General features: G+C 40.2%; 1 protein-coding gene across 3 annotated transcripts in view; it reads right to left on the reverse strand.

Moving 5' to 3' along the window:
* Positions 1 to 12630, reverse strand: part of MTMR8 (myotubularin related protein 8) — a 227697-nt gene that overhangs the window by 147329 nt on the left and 67738 nt on the right. For all 3 annotated transcript variants that reach the window (XM_065916129.1, XM_065916128.1, XM_065916127.1), the window contains exons 3-6: positions 11540 to 11702; positions 6960 to 7117; positions 5039 to 5167; positions 3735 to 3869 (exon numbers count right to left, since the gene is read on the reverse strand). In XM_065916129.1, coding sequence (XP_065772201.1) covers positions 3735 to 3869; positions 5039 to 5167; positions 6960 to 7117; positions 11540 to 11702 — 585 coding nt within the window. The remainder of the gene's footprint in view (positions 1 to 3734; positions 3870 to 5038; positions 5168 to 6959; positions 7118 to 11539; positions 11703 to 12630) is intronic.

Below are 12630 nucleotides of genomic sequence, written 5' to 3' on the forward strand. Positions count from 1 at the left end.
TGGAAGCCGAGTAGTTTCCATAACAGAGCCACTTTGTCAGATGCATTCTTGAAGGACTAAAGTGAGTGTTCACTAAGATTTTAAACTATGTTGACCTTAAACTATGCTAAGTTGGCTGACATAGAACAGGGGGAGAAGGAAACTCCTGGTAAATTCCTAGATAGGCTACAAGAGACTCTCTGTAAGTTTACTGATGTTGATCCCAAAAGGGCAGAGGAGGAATGATCTTAAAAGATAGATTTCTCACTCAGTCAGCTCCAGGTATTCACCATAAGTTACAAAAACAGGCATTTGGACCAAGTAAGTCTTTAGAAAAACTGTTACTGCTGGCTCAGATGGTATATTACAGTAGAGAATATGAGGAGGAGAAACGACAACAGAAAAGAACCAAAGGAAAGGCCCAGGCTCTAGTGATGGCTGCGAAAACTTCTATGAATCAGCCTGAAGAGAAAAATGCCCCGAGGAACCCAGGTGAAAAGGGGTGGGCTTGTTATTACTGCGGAAAGGAGGGGCATCTCATGTGAAGTTGCCCTCAGGCATCTAAGCTTCCACAGTTCCATGTTCAGTCTGCAAAGGACCAGACTGGAGAAGAGACTGCCCTCTGAGGTGTAGGCCCCAGGGGGTCAAACTTTCAAGACAACCAGGACTGAAGGTGCTTGGGGTCCCCACACAAGCTCCCATCCTAATAACACCTGAGGAATCCCAGGTATTAATAACTATGGCGGGCCAATCAGTCGATTTTCTTTTAGACACTGAAGCAACTTTCTCAGTACTCACTGAAGCCCCTGGTCCACTTTCCTCCCAATCCACTACTGTAATGGGACTGTCAGGATGAGCCAAACACTATTATTTCAGTCTTCCTTTAAGCTGCAACTGGGACTCTGCTGTTTTCTCCTGAATTTCTGATCATGCCACAGTCTCCCTCAGCCCTTCTGGGGAGGGATATACTGAACAAAGTCCAGGCCTCTGTTTTCATGAATATGGAACTCACTCTTTTAACTGAAGCAAATGTAAATCCTAAAGTATGGGCTGATGGAAAAACTGTGGGTTGAGCACAAAATGTTGTTCCTTTCCTTATCAAGCTCAAAGACCCTCACTTATTTCCACATCAAAAGCAGTATCCATTAAAGCCTGAGGTTCAGGAAGAGTTAAAACCCATCATTGAAAATTTAAAGGAACAGGGGCTATTCATTACTTGCAATAGTCCATGCAACATTCCTATTTTGGGTGTGACAAAGTCAAATGATAAATGGAGACTAGTTCAAGACTTATGAATAACAAGTGCCTAATCCTTATACTTTATTGTCTGAAATCCCTGAATGAGCCAAATATTTTTCAGTTATTGATTTGAAGGATGCTTTCTAGAGTTAAACCTATACTATACCATTCTCTGTCTACGACTTTAAGACAACTGAGAGGATTCTTGGGCACTACAGGCTATTGTCACATTTGGAGACCGGGTTATGGGGAAATTGCCCAGCCTTTAATGAGGGCCTGAAGGGAAGGGAAAGGGAAGTCGCTCAGTCGTGTCCAACTCTTTGCGAACCCATGAACTGTAGCCCACCAGGCTCCTCCATCCATGGAATTTTCCGGGCAAGAGTACTGGAGTGGGTTGTCATTGCCTTCTCCAGGGGATCTTCCCGATCCAGGGATCGAACCCAGGTCTCCTGCATTGCAGGCAGACGCTTTACCATCCGAGCAACCAGGGAAGCCAATGAGGGTTTGAACTATCCCCCAGTGACAGACTGTTTTTGCACACAGATATTGCCATAGATCCTAAAGCCTTAGAATTAAGTATGTGACTCAGCTTTCAGCTTTTCAAGAGACATTACAAGAACTCCGGGAGGTGACCCCTGACCCAGCCTCCACAAATTGTTCTTAACTGCTGTGTCTGTGGAGCACTCCCCTCCTCATCAACTGAAGGCTTAACATGGTTAGTTTCTCTCATTCAAGGAAAGGATTTTCTTCAAGTCTGCAAATACCTTCACCAACAACAATCATATATGATGCCTCTTCTTTATCTGATTACATCTAACAAGCCTAAGATGGACTGATAACATATTGTACCTTAACTATGGACATAATGTAACTTTTAATATTGAGTATGTTTTAACTTGATTTAATGACTATTTTGCCTAACATCTGTAAATGTATAATGGGATCTGTTTCTAACCATTTGAAAACTTTTAAGTTACAAATAGTTGTCCAGGCTCCTACAAGTGCCACAGCCTCCTCCAACTATTACTTGGGGCCCCTGGATCAGAGACACTCAATAGGAGGGTGAGGAGAATATGTTGCCTCCACAATTTAGGGACAACACCCCTCAAAAGCAGGAAGTAGTTATGGAATGAAAATGATGCCCCTTTCCCTTGGCAACACAATTCTCCTAAAAGAAAAGGGGGGAATGAGAGAATCAATTTTTAGGTAGGTTGATAAGAAGTCTGTCGTCCCTGAAGAGGAACAAGGGGTCTGGGGCTCTGAAAGAGGAGATAGGGGTCTGGAATTCTCAAGGAGGAGGAAAGGACAAACTTTTTTTCTACATTCCTTAGTATTAGTAAGGATTATATACCAACAATGTATCCTGCTTGAGGACATGTTTCTCCTTCTTGACAACCTTCTGACTAATCCTATTATCTTAAAATGTATATTATGGGAGTGGGTCTGGTAAAATCTTTCTATTGTTAATTCCAATCCTGTCATTTTAAAATGTAAATTGTGGGAGTGGGTCTAGTAAGATCTTTACAACCTTGAGACATTCTTTTGATTCATTGCAATAACAAATTTAAAAGTATATAGCTTTCTTGCTAAGACTAGTTAGGGACCCTTTCTGATGTCTATGTCAGAAGCTTTCTCTGTCCCTTTTCATACTTCAATAAAACTCTGCTACACAAAAATTCTTGAGTGATCAAGCCTGGTCCCTGGTTCCAAAGCTAAATCTTCTTTGGAGATCACAAATCTGACATCATTCAGCATAAGCTACCGACTTTATGGCAAATAGATGGTAAAAAAGTGGAGACAGTGGCAGATTTTATATTCTTGGACTTCAACTTCATTGCAGACTGTGACTACAGCCATGAAATTAAAAGACACTTGCTTCTTGGAAGAAAAGCTATGACAAACCTAGATGGCATGTTAAAAAGCAGAGACATCACTTTGTTGATAAAAGTCCATACAGTCAACGCTATGGTTTTTCCAGTAGTCATGTACAGATGTAACAGCTGGACCATAAAGAAGGCTGAGTACCAAAGAAGTGATGCTTTCAAACTGTGCTTCTGGAGAACACTCTTGAGAGTCCCTTGGGCAGCAAGGAGATCAAACCAGTCAATCCTAAAGGAAATCAACCCTGAATATTCATTGGAAGGATTGATGCTGAAGCCCCAATACTTTGGCCATGTGATGCAAAGAGCTGACTTATTGGAAAAGACCCTGATGCTGGGAAAGATTGAGGGCAGGAGGAAAAGGGAAAGACAAAGGGTAAGATAGTTGGATGGCATCATTGACTCAATGGACCTGAGTTTTAGCAAACTCCGGAAGATAGTGAAAGACAGGTTAGCTTGGCGTGGTGCAGTCCATGGGGTCACAAAGAGTCAGAAATGACTTAGGGAATGAACAACAACAAGCCCATATGCACAAATCCAACTTTCCCATTAACACTGCAAAGCTCACTACATGAGGAGGGGCACTGCAGCATGAGTAAAACAGAAGTATTAGAGAGGTTTTTGATACACAGATACCTTTGGTCTTGTGTCTACAACATACAAGAACTGGCTCCTTGGATTTGTCTGGCGAATAGCCTCTAGCAGGAGCTCATCATCTATGCAACGAGTATAAAATCCAGACAGAGGCTGGCTACAGCGGCAAATGGCAGCCTGTAAAGAAAAATGTGTCAATTGAGTGATCATATTTACAGGTGGTCAAAAATTCTCCTTGTTCCCATGTTCAATGAGTAGAAGAGGATGAGCCAACTCAGGATAGTGAAATAAAAAAAAATGCAGCCCTGAAATTCAGCATTTCAGGAACATTGAGCTCAGCTTCCTGCCTCCCTCCGCACTCCAGAATGTGGGCTGTATTACTACAAACTGTCGCTCAGATAGTCTTTTCTAACTTCTACATGGCTAAGATTCCCAACCCAGTCTTGGCAAATCCAGACTACAAGAAAATCACATCTTGAGTGTTTTAATAAAATTTTATCTATTTTTAATATGTATTAGGATAGTATTTTTCTTAAATTGTCTTGCTTTTTATAGTCCCAGTGATATCACCCACATACCAGAGGCTCACTTAAGAATTCAAGATAGAACAAACATCTAGAATTTCTTAAGAGAGTAGAATTCACTCATTTCAGGAGTCAAATGCCAAATCATAGTACTGGTTTGTTTAAAGCCATTTCAATATGAAAACAGCAGAGCTATGTAGCAGGTACATCTGATAATGATCAGTTAATGAACTGCATTCATTTTGGTGGTGGTGTTATATAGTCTGCTTACTTCGACAGTCTGACACACACAACCACTTATATTACTGTACTCTTTAGCACTTGAATACCTGAGAACTTCACTATTTGTCTAATTCCAGATCTCAGAGAGACCACAAGAGGAAAGAACTATTATCCCTTCTTATGGAAGGGGACTCAGAGGAGTCAAGTGCTTTCCCATAAGACCCTAAATTATATGAAAAATAGTGAGAAAGAATAAGGAAATCTGTGTTATAGTGTGAGACAACAATCTACAAATATCCTTCCATATGACTGTTCCCTTTCATTTAACAGTTACTTGCCATCACGCAGGAGCTGGCAGAGCAGGAAAGAAATAAATGAACACACTACAAAAGGCACTTAACATCTGCATGGCACTTTAAAATTTACAAAGTACACATATATTTTTCCTGATGTGACCCACTTAAAGCCACTCTAAAGTACTAAAGTTCAGAGAAGTAACATGCTTGAGGTCACAAAGCTAGTAAGTGACAGTACTGTGACTTAAACGCAGGTCTTCTAGAGCCAAGTTTAGTTCTCATCAGAGAAGTTTTGTCAACTCACATTGTTCTCTTTGTAGAGGTAGGAGAGCACAGGCACACGTTCTTTACTTCTGAACTTCGAACTTCCAACCACCATTCCCAATGTAGCAGATTTAGGAACCACTATTTCAGGAGGGTAGGTATTGCATATCTAAAAGAAAACAAACTCAATTTTTAAAACTTAATCTTCTTAGATTTTTTTTTTACCTGCTAGCAGCAACAGGTTGGAATGGCAATCACTCAAGCATTAGTTGCCCATTATTTATCAGCTAGAATCATTGATTCCTCAAAAATAAGAACAAAAATATCCTTGATGTAAAAAGCTCTTCCAAGTATGCTATTATTTTTTAGAAATGAAAATATTGATATATATAAGAACAAAATGCACCTTATGAGTAACTAACATTATAGGTAGAAACATTTTGCATATGTCACATTGCTAGAGGAGTTGAAACATGCCCTATGTGACTCCACTGGGAAAGTGCAAAAGCTTCAACTTTTGTCTGGTTTTCCCCAGACTTTTCTCCTTTTCCCTTTGCTGATTTTGCTTCCTATATTTTCACTGTAATAAATCACAGTCACAAGTGACTATATGCCAGGCCCTCCTAGTGAATTAATACACATGAGAGCTTCTATATTTGGCCCAGAAATCTTTCTGGAGATCTAGACTCAAATGCTTGATATCAAATACCTGATTTTCTTAATCACCTTAAACTCATGTCTAAAACTAAAAATGCTTTCTGACCCTCTTCTCGTGATCTTTATCTTGCTAACATATTCATACCCACTTGGGTCACCTAAACCATAAACCAGGAAACCTGGGATGCCTACTAAACTTCTCCCTCTTTCTCCCAGCCACATTAATGTGTCACCAGGTTCTTTAACTTCTACTACCTAAATATCTGTTAAAACTATCTCCTCCTCTCCATCCATAGCTATTGCCTTAGTTCAGGTTCTCATCACTTCTCATATCACTCTCCTGCATTCTTAACTCCAGCAAACCAATTCTTCATACCAATATCAAAGTTATCTTTCTAAAATACAAATATATACTGTAGATGAATGAAACTGGAGCCCATTATACAGAGTGAAGTAAGCCAGAAAGATAAAGACCAATGCCGTATACTAATGCATATATATGGAATTTAAAAAGATGGTAACGATAACCCTATATGTAAAACAGAAAAAGAGACACAGATGTACAGAACAGACTTTGGGACTCTGTGGGAGAAGGTGAGGGTGGGATGTTCTGAGAGAATAGCATTGAAACAAGTATACTATCAAGGGTGAAACAGATCACCAGCCCAGGTTGGATGCGTGAGACAAGTGCTCAGGGCTGGTGCACTGGGAAGACCCAGAGGGATGGGATGGGGAGGGAGGTGGAAGGGGGGTTCAGGATGGGGAACACATGTAGATCCACGGCTGATTCATGTCAATGTATGTCAAAAACCACTAAAATACTGTAAAGTAATTAGCCTCAAACTAATAAAAATAAATGAAAAAAATAAAATAAAATACAAATATACTTACAGACATTTCCAAGTTAAAAGACTATTGTGGTTGTGGTCCTCAGGATAACATTCAAATTCTTTAATTTATCTGTGATCTGAGTTCACTTACTGACCTCTTTCCTTCTCTCCCTGTATAAGTTAGGATAGAATCCCTTCTCTAGGCTATTCCCCAAAGCTGAAGGCTCTTACTGGCATTCCAGTTTGACTTCCATATTCTTCATCTATGCTCCCATAGCACCCTATGCTTTAGACTATGAGAACTCTGACTTGGTGTTTTAAATGCACTAGTTATTTAATAAAAATCTTGTTGAATGGCTGAATGTTGAATGAAAAGGAGAGATAATGGGTGTTTTTTTCCTTTTTCAAAACTTTGCTTGCTGAAATACTTCTGTTTCAATTAAGTGAACCAAAAGAAAACAGTAACAAAATTACCTCATAGTTTCTGTTGGCATCTGTTATGGTCCAGTACCTGTTAGGAATTCCCATACGTCCAAAGTCTGATGTTTGGTCAATCAGCTTCCATCCATTTTCCCTCATGTCTTTTGAGAATTTGGGATTATATGAAAAAGCATACAGATCTTCAGGTAATTCTATAGAAGAAATATAGGCATTGGAATAAAGTAATAATGAATGAAACATAACACCAAATAATGCAATAAAAGCTAGATTTTATTCTTCCTAAGGGAGTATTTGTCATCAGTCCCGGAAAAGGACAATAATTTGTGTACAAGGTTGCCTTTATTTGTGTACAAGGAATAAGAACTGAAATAATGCTTCAGAGTTTTTTTTTTTTTTTAAATATTTATATGATCCCAATACAAAGCAGGAACATTCTGCCTGGTTTTCTGTAAAATGCTGGATAATGGACTGAACTCACATGCTGAGAAAGTGGTCCTTACCAAAATTTTTAACTGATCTTCAATGTTCTAACTGCAGTACTTGTTGTGACATATTGCAAAACATTAGCAGTGTTCTTAAATTTTGTTAGTGAGGTCAGTACCAGCTTCTGGCTGATAAACGGCCATCTCTTCTTCTTGTCAACCCCACTTCCTCCTTTCACAAGATTCAACATATAGTCAATAACTTATTTGATCATTTAATAACATTTTATGTGGCAATAAATTGATTATGTGGCAATAAAACAGAAACCCAAGTAAGATGGTAGGTGCTTAGAGAGGGCATCAGAGGGCAGACAGACTGAAATCACAATCACAGACAACTAGCCAAACTGAGCATATGGACCACAGCCTTGTGTAACTCAGTGAAACTAAGCCATGCTATGTGGGGCCACCCAAGACGGACGGGTCATGGTGGAGAGGTCTGACAGAATGTAGTCAACTAGAGAAGGGAATGGCAAACCACATCAGTGTTCTTGCCTTGAGAACCCCACGAACAGTATGAAAAGGCAAAAAGATAGGACAGTGAAAGATGAACTCCTCAGGTCAGAAGGTGCCCAACATGTTACTAGAGATCAGTGGAGAAATAATTCCAGAAAGAATGAAGGGATGGAGCCAGAACAAAAACAACACCCAGCTGTGGACGTGACTGGTGATAGAAGCAAGGTCTGATGCTGTAAAGAGCAATACTGCATAGGAACCTGGAATGTTAGGTCCATGAATCAAGGCAAATTGGAAGCGTTCAAACAGGAGATGGCAAGAGTGAAGGTTGACATTCTAGGAATCAGCGAACTAAATGACAGAATGATCTCTGTTTGTTTCCAAGGCAAGTCATTCAATATCACGCTAATGCAAGTCTATTCCCTGACCAGTAACACTGAAGAAGCTGAAGTTCAATGGTTCTATGAAGACCTTCAAGACCTTTTAGAACTAACACCCCAAAAATATGTCCTTTTCATTATAGGGGACTGGAATGAGAAAGTAGGAAGTCAAGAAACACCTGGAGTAACAGGCAAATTTGGCCTTGGAGTACAGAATGAAGCGGGGCAGATTAAGAGAGTTTTGCCAAAAGACCACACTGGTCATAGCAAACACCCTCTTCCAACAACACAAGAGAAGACTCTACACATGGACATCACCAGATGGCCAACATGGAAATCAGATTGATTACATTTATTGCAGCCAAAGATGAAGAAGCTCTATACAGTCAGCAAAAACAAGATTGGGAGCTGGCTGTGGCTCAGATCATGAACTCCTTATTGCCAAATTCAGACTGAAATTGAAGAAAGCAGAGAAAACCACTAGATCATTCAGCTATGACCTAAATCAAATCCCTGACAACTATATAGTGGATGTGAGAAATAGATGTAAGGGACTAGATCTGATAGACAGAGTGCCTGATGAACCATGGATGGAGGTTCATGACACTATACAGGAGACAAGGATCAAGACAATCCCCAAGAAAAAGAAAGGCGAAAAGGCAAAATGGCTGTCTAAGGAAGCCTTACAAATAGGTGTGAAAAGAAGAGAAGTGAAAAGCAAAGGAGAAAAGGAAAGATATACCCATCTGAATGCAGAGTTCCAAAGAACAGCAAGGAAAGATAAGAAAGCCTTCCTCAGTGATCAGCGCAAAGAAATAGAGATAAACAATAGAATGGGAAAGACTAGAGATCTCTTCAAGAAAATTAGAGATACCAAGGGAACATTTCATGCAAAGATGGGCTCAATAAAGGACAGAAATGGTATGGACCTAACAAAAGCAGAAGATATTAAGAAGAGGTGGCAAGAATACACAGGAGAACTGTACAAAAAAAGATCTTCATGACCCAGATAATCACGATGGTGTGATCACTCACCTAGAGCCAGACATCCTGGAATGGGAAGTCAAGTGGGCCTTAGGAAGCATCACTATGAACAAAGCTAGTGGAGGTGATGGAATTCCTGTTGAGCTATTTCAAATCCTGAAAGATGATGCTGTGAAGGTGCTGCACTCAATATGCCAGCAAATCTGGAAAACTCAGCAGTGGTCACAGGACTGGAAAAGGTCAGTTTTCATTCCAGTCCCAAAGAAAGGCAATCCCAAAGAATGCTCAAACTACTGCACAATTGCGCTCATCTCACACTCTAGTATAAAGTAATGCTTAAAATTCTCCAAGCCAGGCTTCAGCAATATGTGAACCGTGAACTTCCAGATGTTCAAGCTGGTTTTAGAAAAGGCAGAGGAACCAGAGATCAAATTTCCAACACCTGCTGGATCATTGAAAAAACAAGAGAGTTCCAGAAAAACATCTATTTCTGCTTTATTGACTATGCCAAAGCCTTTGCCTGTGTGGATCACAATAAACTGTGGAAAATTCTGAAAGAAATGGGCATACCAGACCACCTGACCTGCCTCTTGAGAAATCTGTATGCAGGTCAGGAAGCAACAGTTTGAACTGGACATGGAACAACAGACTGGTTCCAAATAGGAAAACGAGTATGTCAAGGCTGTATATTGTCACCCTACTTATTTAACTTTTATGCAGAGTACATCATGAGAAACGCTGGGCTGGAGGAAGCACAAGGTGGAATCAAGATTGCCAGGAGAAATATCAATAATCTCAGACATGCAGATGACACCACCCTTACAGCAGAAAGTGAAGAAGAACTAAAGAGCCTATTGATGAAAGTGAAAGAGGATAGTGAAAAAGTTGGCTTAAAGCTCAACGTTCAGAAAACTAAGATCATGGCATCTGGTCCCATCACTTCATGGCAAATAGATGGGGCAACAGTGGAAACAGTGGCTGACTTTATTTTTGGGCCTCCAAAATCACTGCAGATGGTGATTGTAGCCATGAAATTCAAAGACTCTTACTCCTTGGAAGGAAAGTTATGACTAACCTAGACAGCATATTAAAAAGCAGAGACATTACATGGTCAACAAAGGTCTGTCTACTCAAGGCTATGATTTTTCCTGTAGTCACGTATGGATGTGAGTTGGACTATAAAGAAAGCTGAGTGCCGAAGAATTGCAGCTTTTGAACTGTTGTGTTGGAGAAGACTCTTGAGAGTCCCTTGGACAGCAAGGGGATCCAAACAGTCCATCCTACAGGAGATCAGTCCTGGGTGTTCATTGGAAGGACTGATGAAGCTGAAACTCCAATACTTTGGCCACCTGATGCGAAGAGCTGACTCATTTGAAAAGACCCTGATGCTGGGAAAGATTGAGGGTAGGAGGAGAAGGGGACGACAAAGGTTGAGATGGTTGGATGGCATCACCGACTCAATAGACATGAGTTTGGGTGAACTCCGGTTGTTGGTAATGGACAGGGAGGCCTGGCGTGCTGCGGTTCATGGGGTCCCAAAGAGTCGGACACGACTGAGTGACTGAACTGAACTGTGGCAATAACTTTTCCAGAGATAGATGGAGTCTTCTAGAACCTTTCACAAATACTGGGCCAGCTAACAGATAGTCTCTGTCAATAGAATACCAGCAAATTCTAAGAAATTATTCTAGGCCACAGGTAGAAGAAAATGTGAGAGGAATATAATTCTAATCCAGAAACTAAGACTTTAGTCCACAAACTAAAACCAGAAGAAGCTTATGGGTTAGCCACCTGGAGTTGGGTTGGAAGATGAGAAGATCCGGTCAGAGGAAGTAGGGATAACTGCATTAAGGACTCTGATAAATTTCGTAGTTTGCTAGTTGGAACCAAAGGTAGGGGTAGGAACAATAGGCAAAACATAAAGCTTGCAAGACAACAACAAAAAAATGTGCTCCAAAGCAGTCTTACTTCCTGAACTGTGGAAAAATTTACAAGTTGATACTTAAGATGAAAGAAAGAGAAGGAAGTAACACCTGTCAAACATCTACAATATACCAAGTACAGAATGAAAATGCATGAAACAACCATCATGGGGAGTTTATACTATCACTATTTTTACAACTGAGGAAGCTGACTTCAAAGGTTATGCATCTTGCCCAAATACCATGGAGTTGTAAGAGACAGAGCCCAGATTCAAACTTATTTAGGTCTATTGAACTCCATAGCCCATGATCCTTCCATTATGCAGTTCTGGTAGAGGGGTGGATAATTAAATATTATCTAAAACAGATAAAAATACTTTCATAACTACCTGGTTGAGAAAGCTTTAGCAGTGAAATATAAATCTCATGGCACACAACATCAGATTCTAAAACAAAGTGGGCCACCCGGAAATTCTTGCAGCGGAGGATCAGGGGGCAACCCAGGCTAGTGACAGGCAATTTCTCCACAGTGGCAATATGATGCAGTGCAATCTACAAAACAGAAAAGAACATCAACAACAACAAAGATCACAGACAGGCACTAGATCTATCACTATCAGTGTGCTTGACTCTCAGTAATGGTAACAGCATAACCAGAGATGTGGTCATATCTACAGCCTATAACCATTCATTGTAAGGCAAAACTGGGTTTCTCTCAAACAGAAGTAAATAGTGGTAAAAAAAAAAAAAAAATCTGCCTGCAATGCAGAAGACCTGGGTTCATTCCCTGCGTTGGGAAGATCCCCTGAAGAAGGGAATGGCTATCCACTCCAGTATTCTTGCCTGGAGAATTCTATGGAGAGAGGAGCCTGGTGGACTACAGTCCATGTGTTGCAGAGTCAGACACAACCAAGCGACTAACACTATCACTTTCACACTTTCAATGAAAAGCAAATTATGGTATTATAAAACTTCTCTCTCCTTAGGGATGTAAGTAAGGTTAAGAGATTTATGGGGCAATTGTGGTAAATTTGGCTCAGAACAGATGGCTTCAAGAACTATTGTTGTAGTTTAGTCTCTGGGTTGTCACGTCCGACTGTGTCTGTGCAGAGAGTCGTGCCCATGCAGAGAGTCGAGTCCAACTCTTTGCAATTCCATGGATTATAGTCCACTAGACTGATGGAATTTAAAAATCATAGTAGAATGATTTTCACAGAGGAAAATCGAACTTCCTTTTGTTCTATCAAATTACTAGCTAAAATGATTAAAAATTGGTATTTTGCTTTATTGCTCATGAAGTGGTCCATGATCATTAACTATTTAACCCCTGTAACAATGCTTTAAGGTATAATAATCCCATTTCAGGAATGCAGAAACCAAAGCTTTGAAAAGTGAATTCTTCATCAAAGGACATTCAGCCAAAAAGTAGCACAGACAGAATTGAACCATGGCAGTCTAACTTTGTTTAGGGTTATTTCTC

This window comes from Muntiacus reevesi, chromosome X (genome assembly GCF_963930625.1).
Source record: "Muntiacus reevesi chromosome X, mMunRee1.1, whole genome shotgun sequence".
Taxonomy (NCBI): domain Eukaryota; kingdom Metazoa; phylum Chordata; class Mammalia; order Artiodactyla; family Cervidae; genus Muntiacus; species Muntiacus reevesi.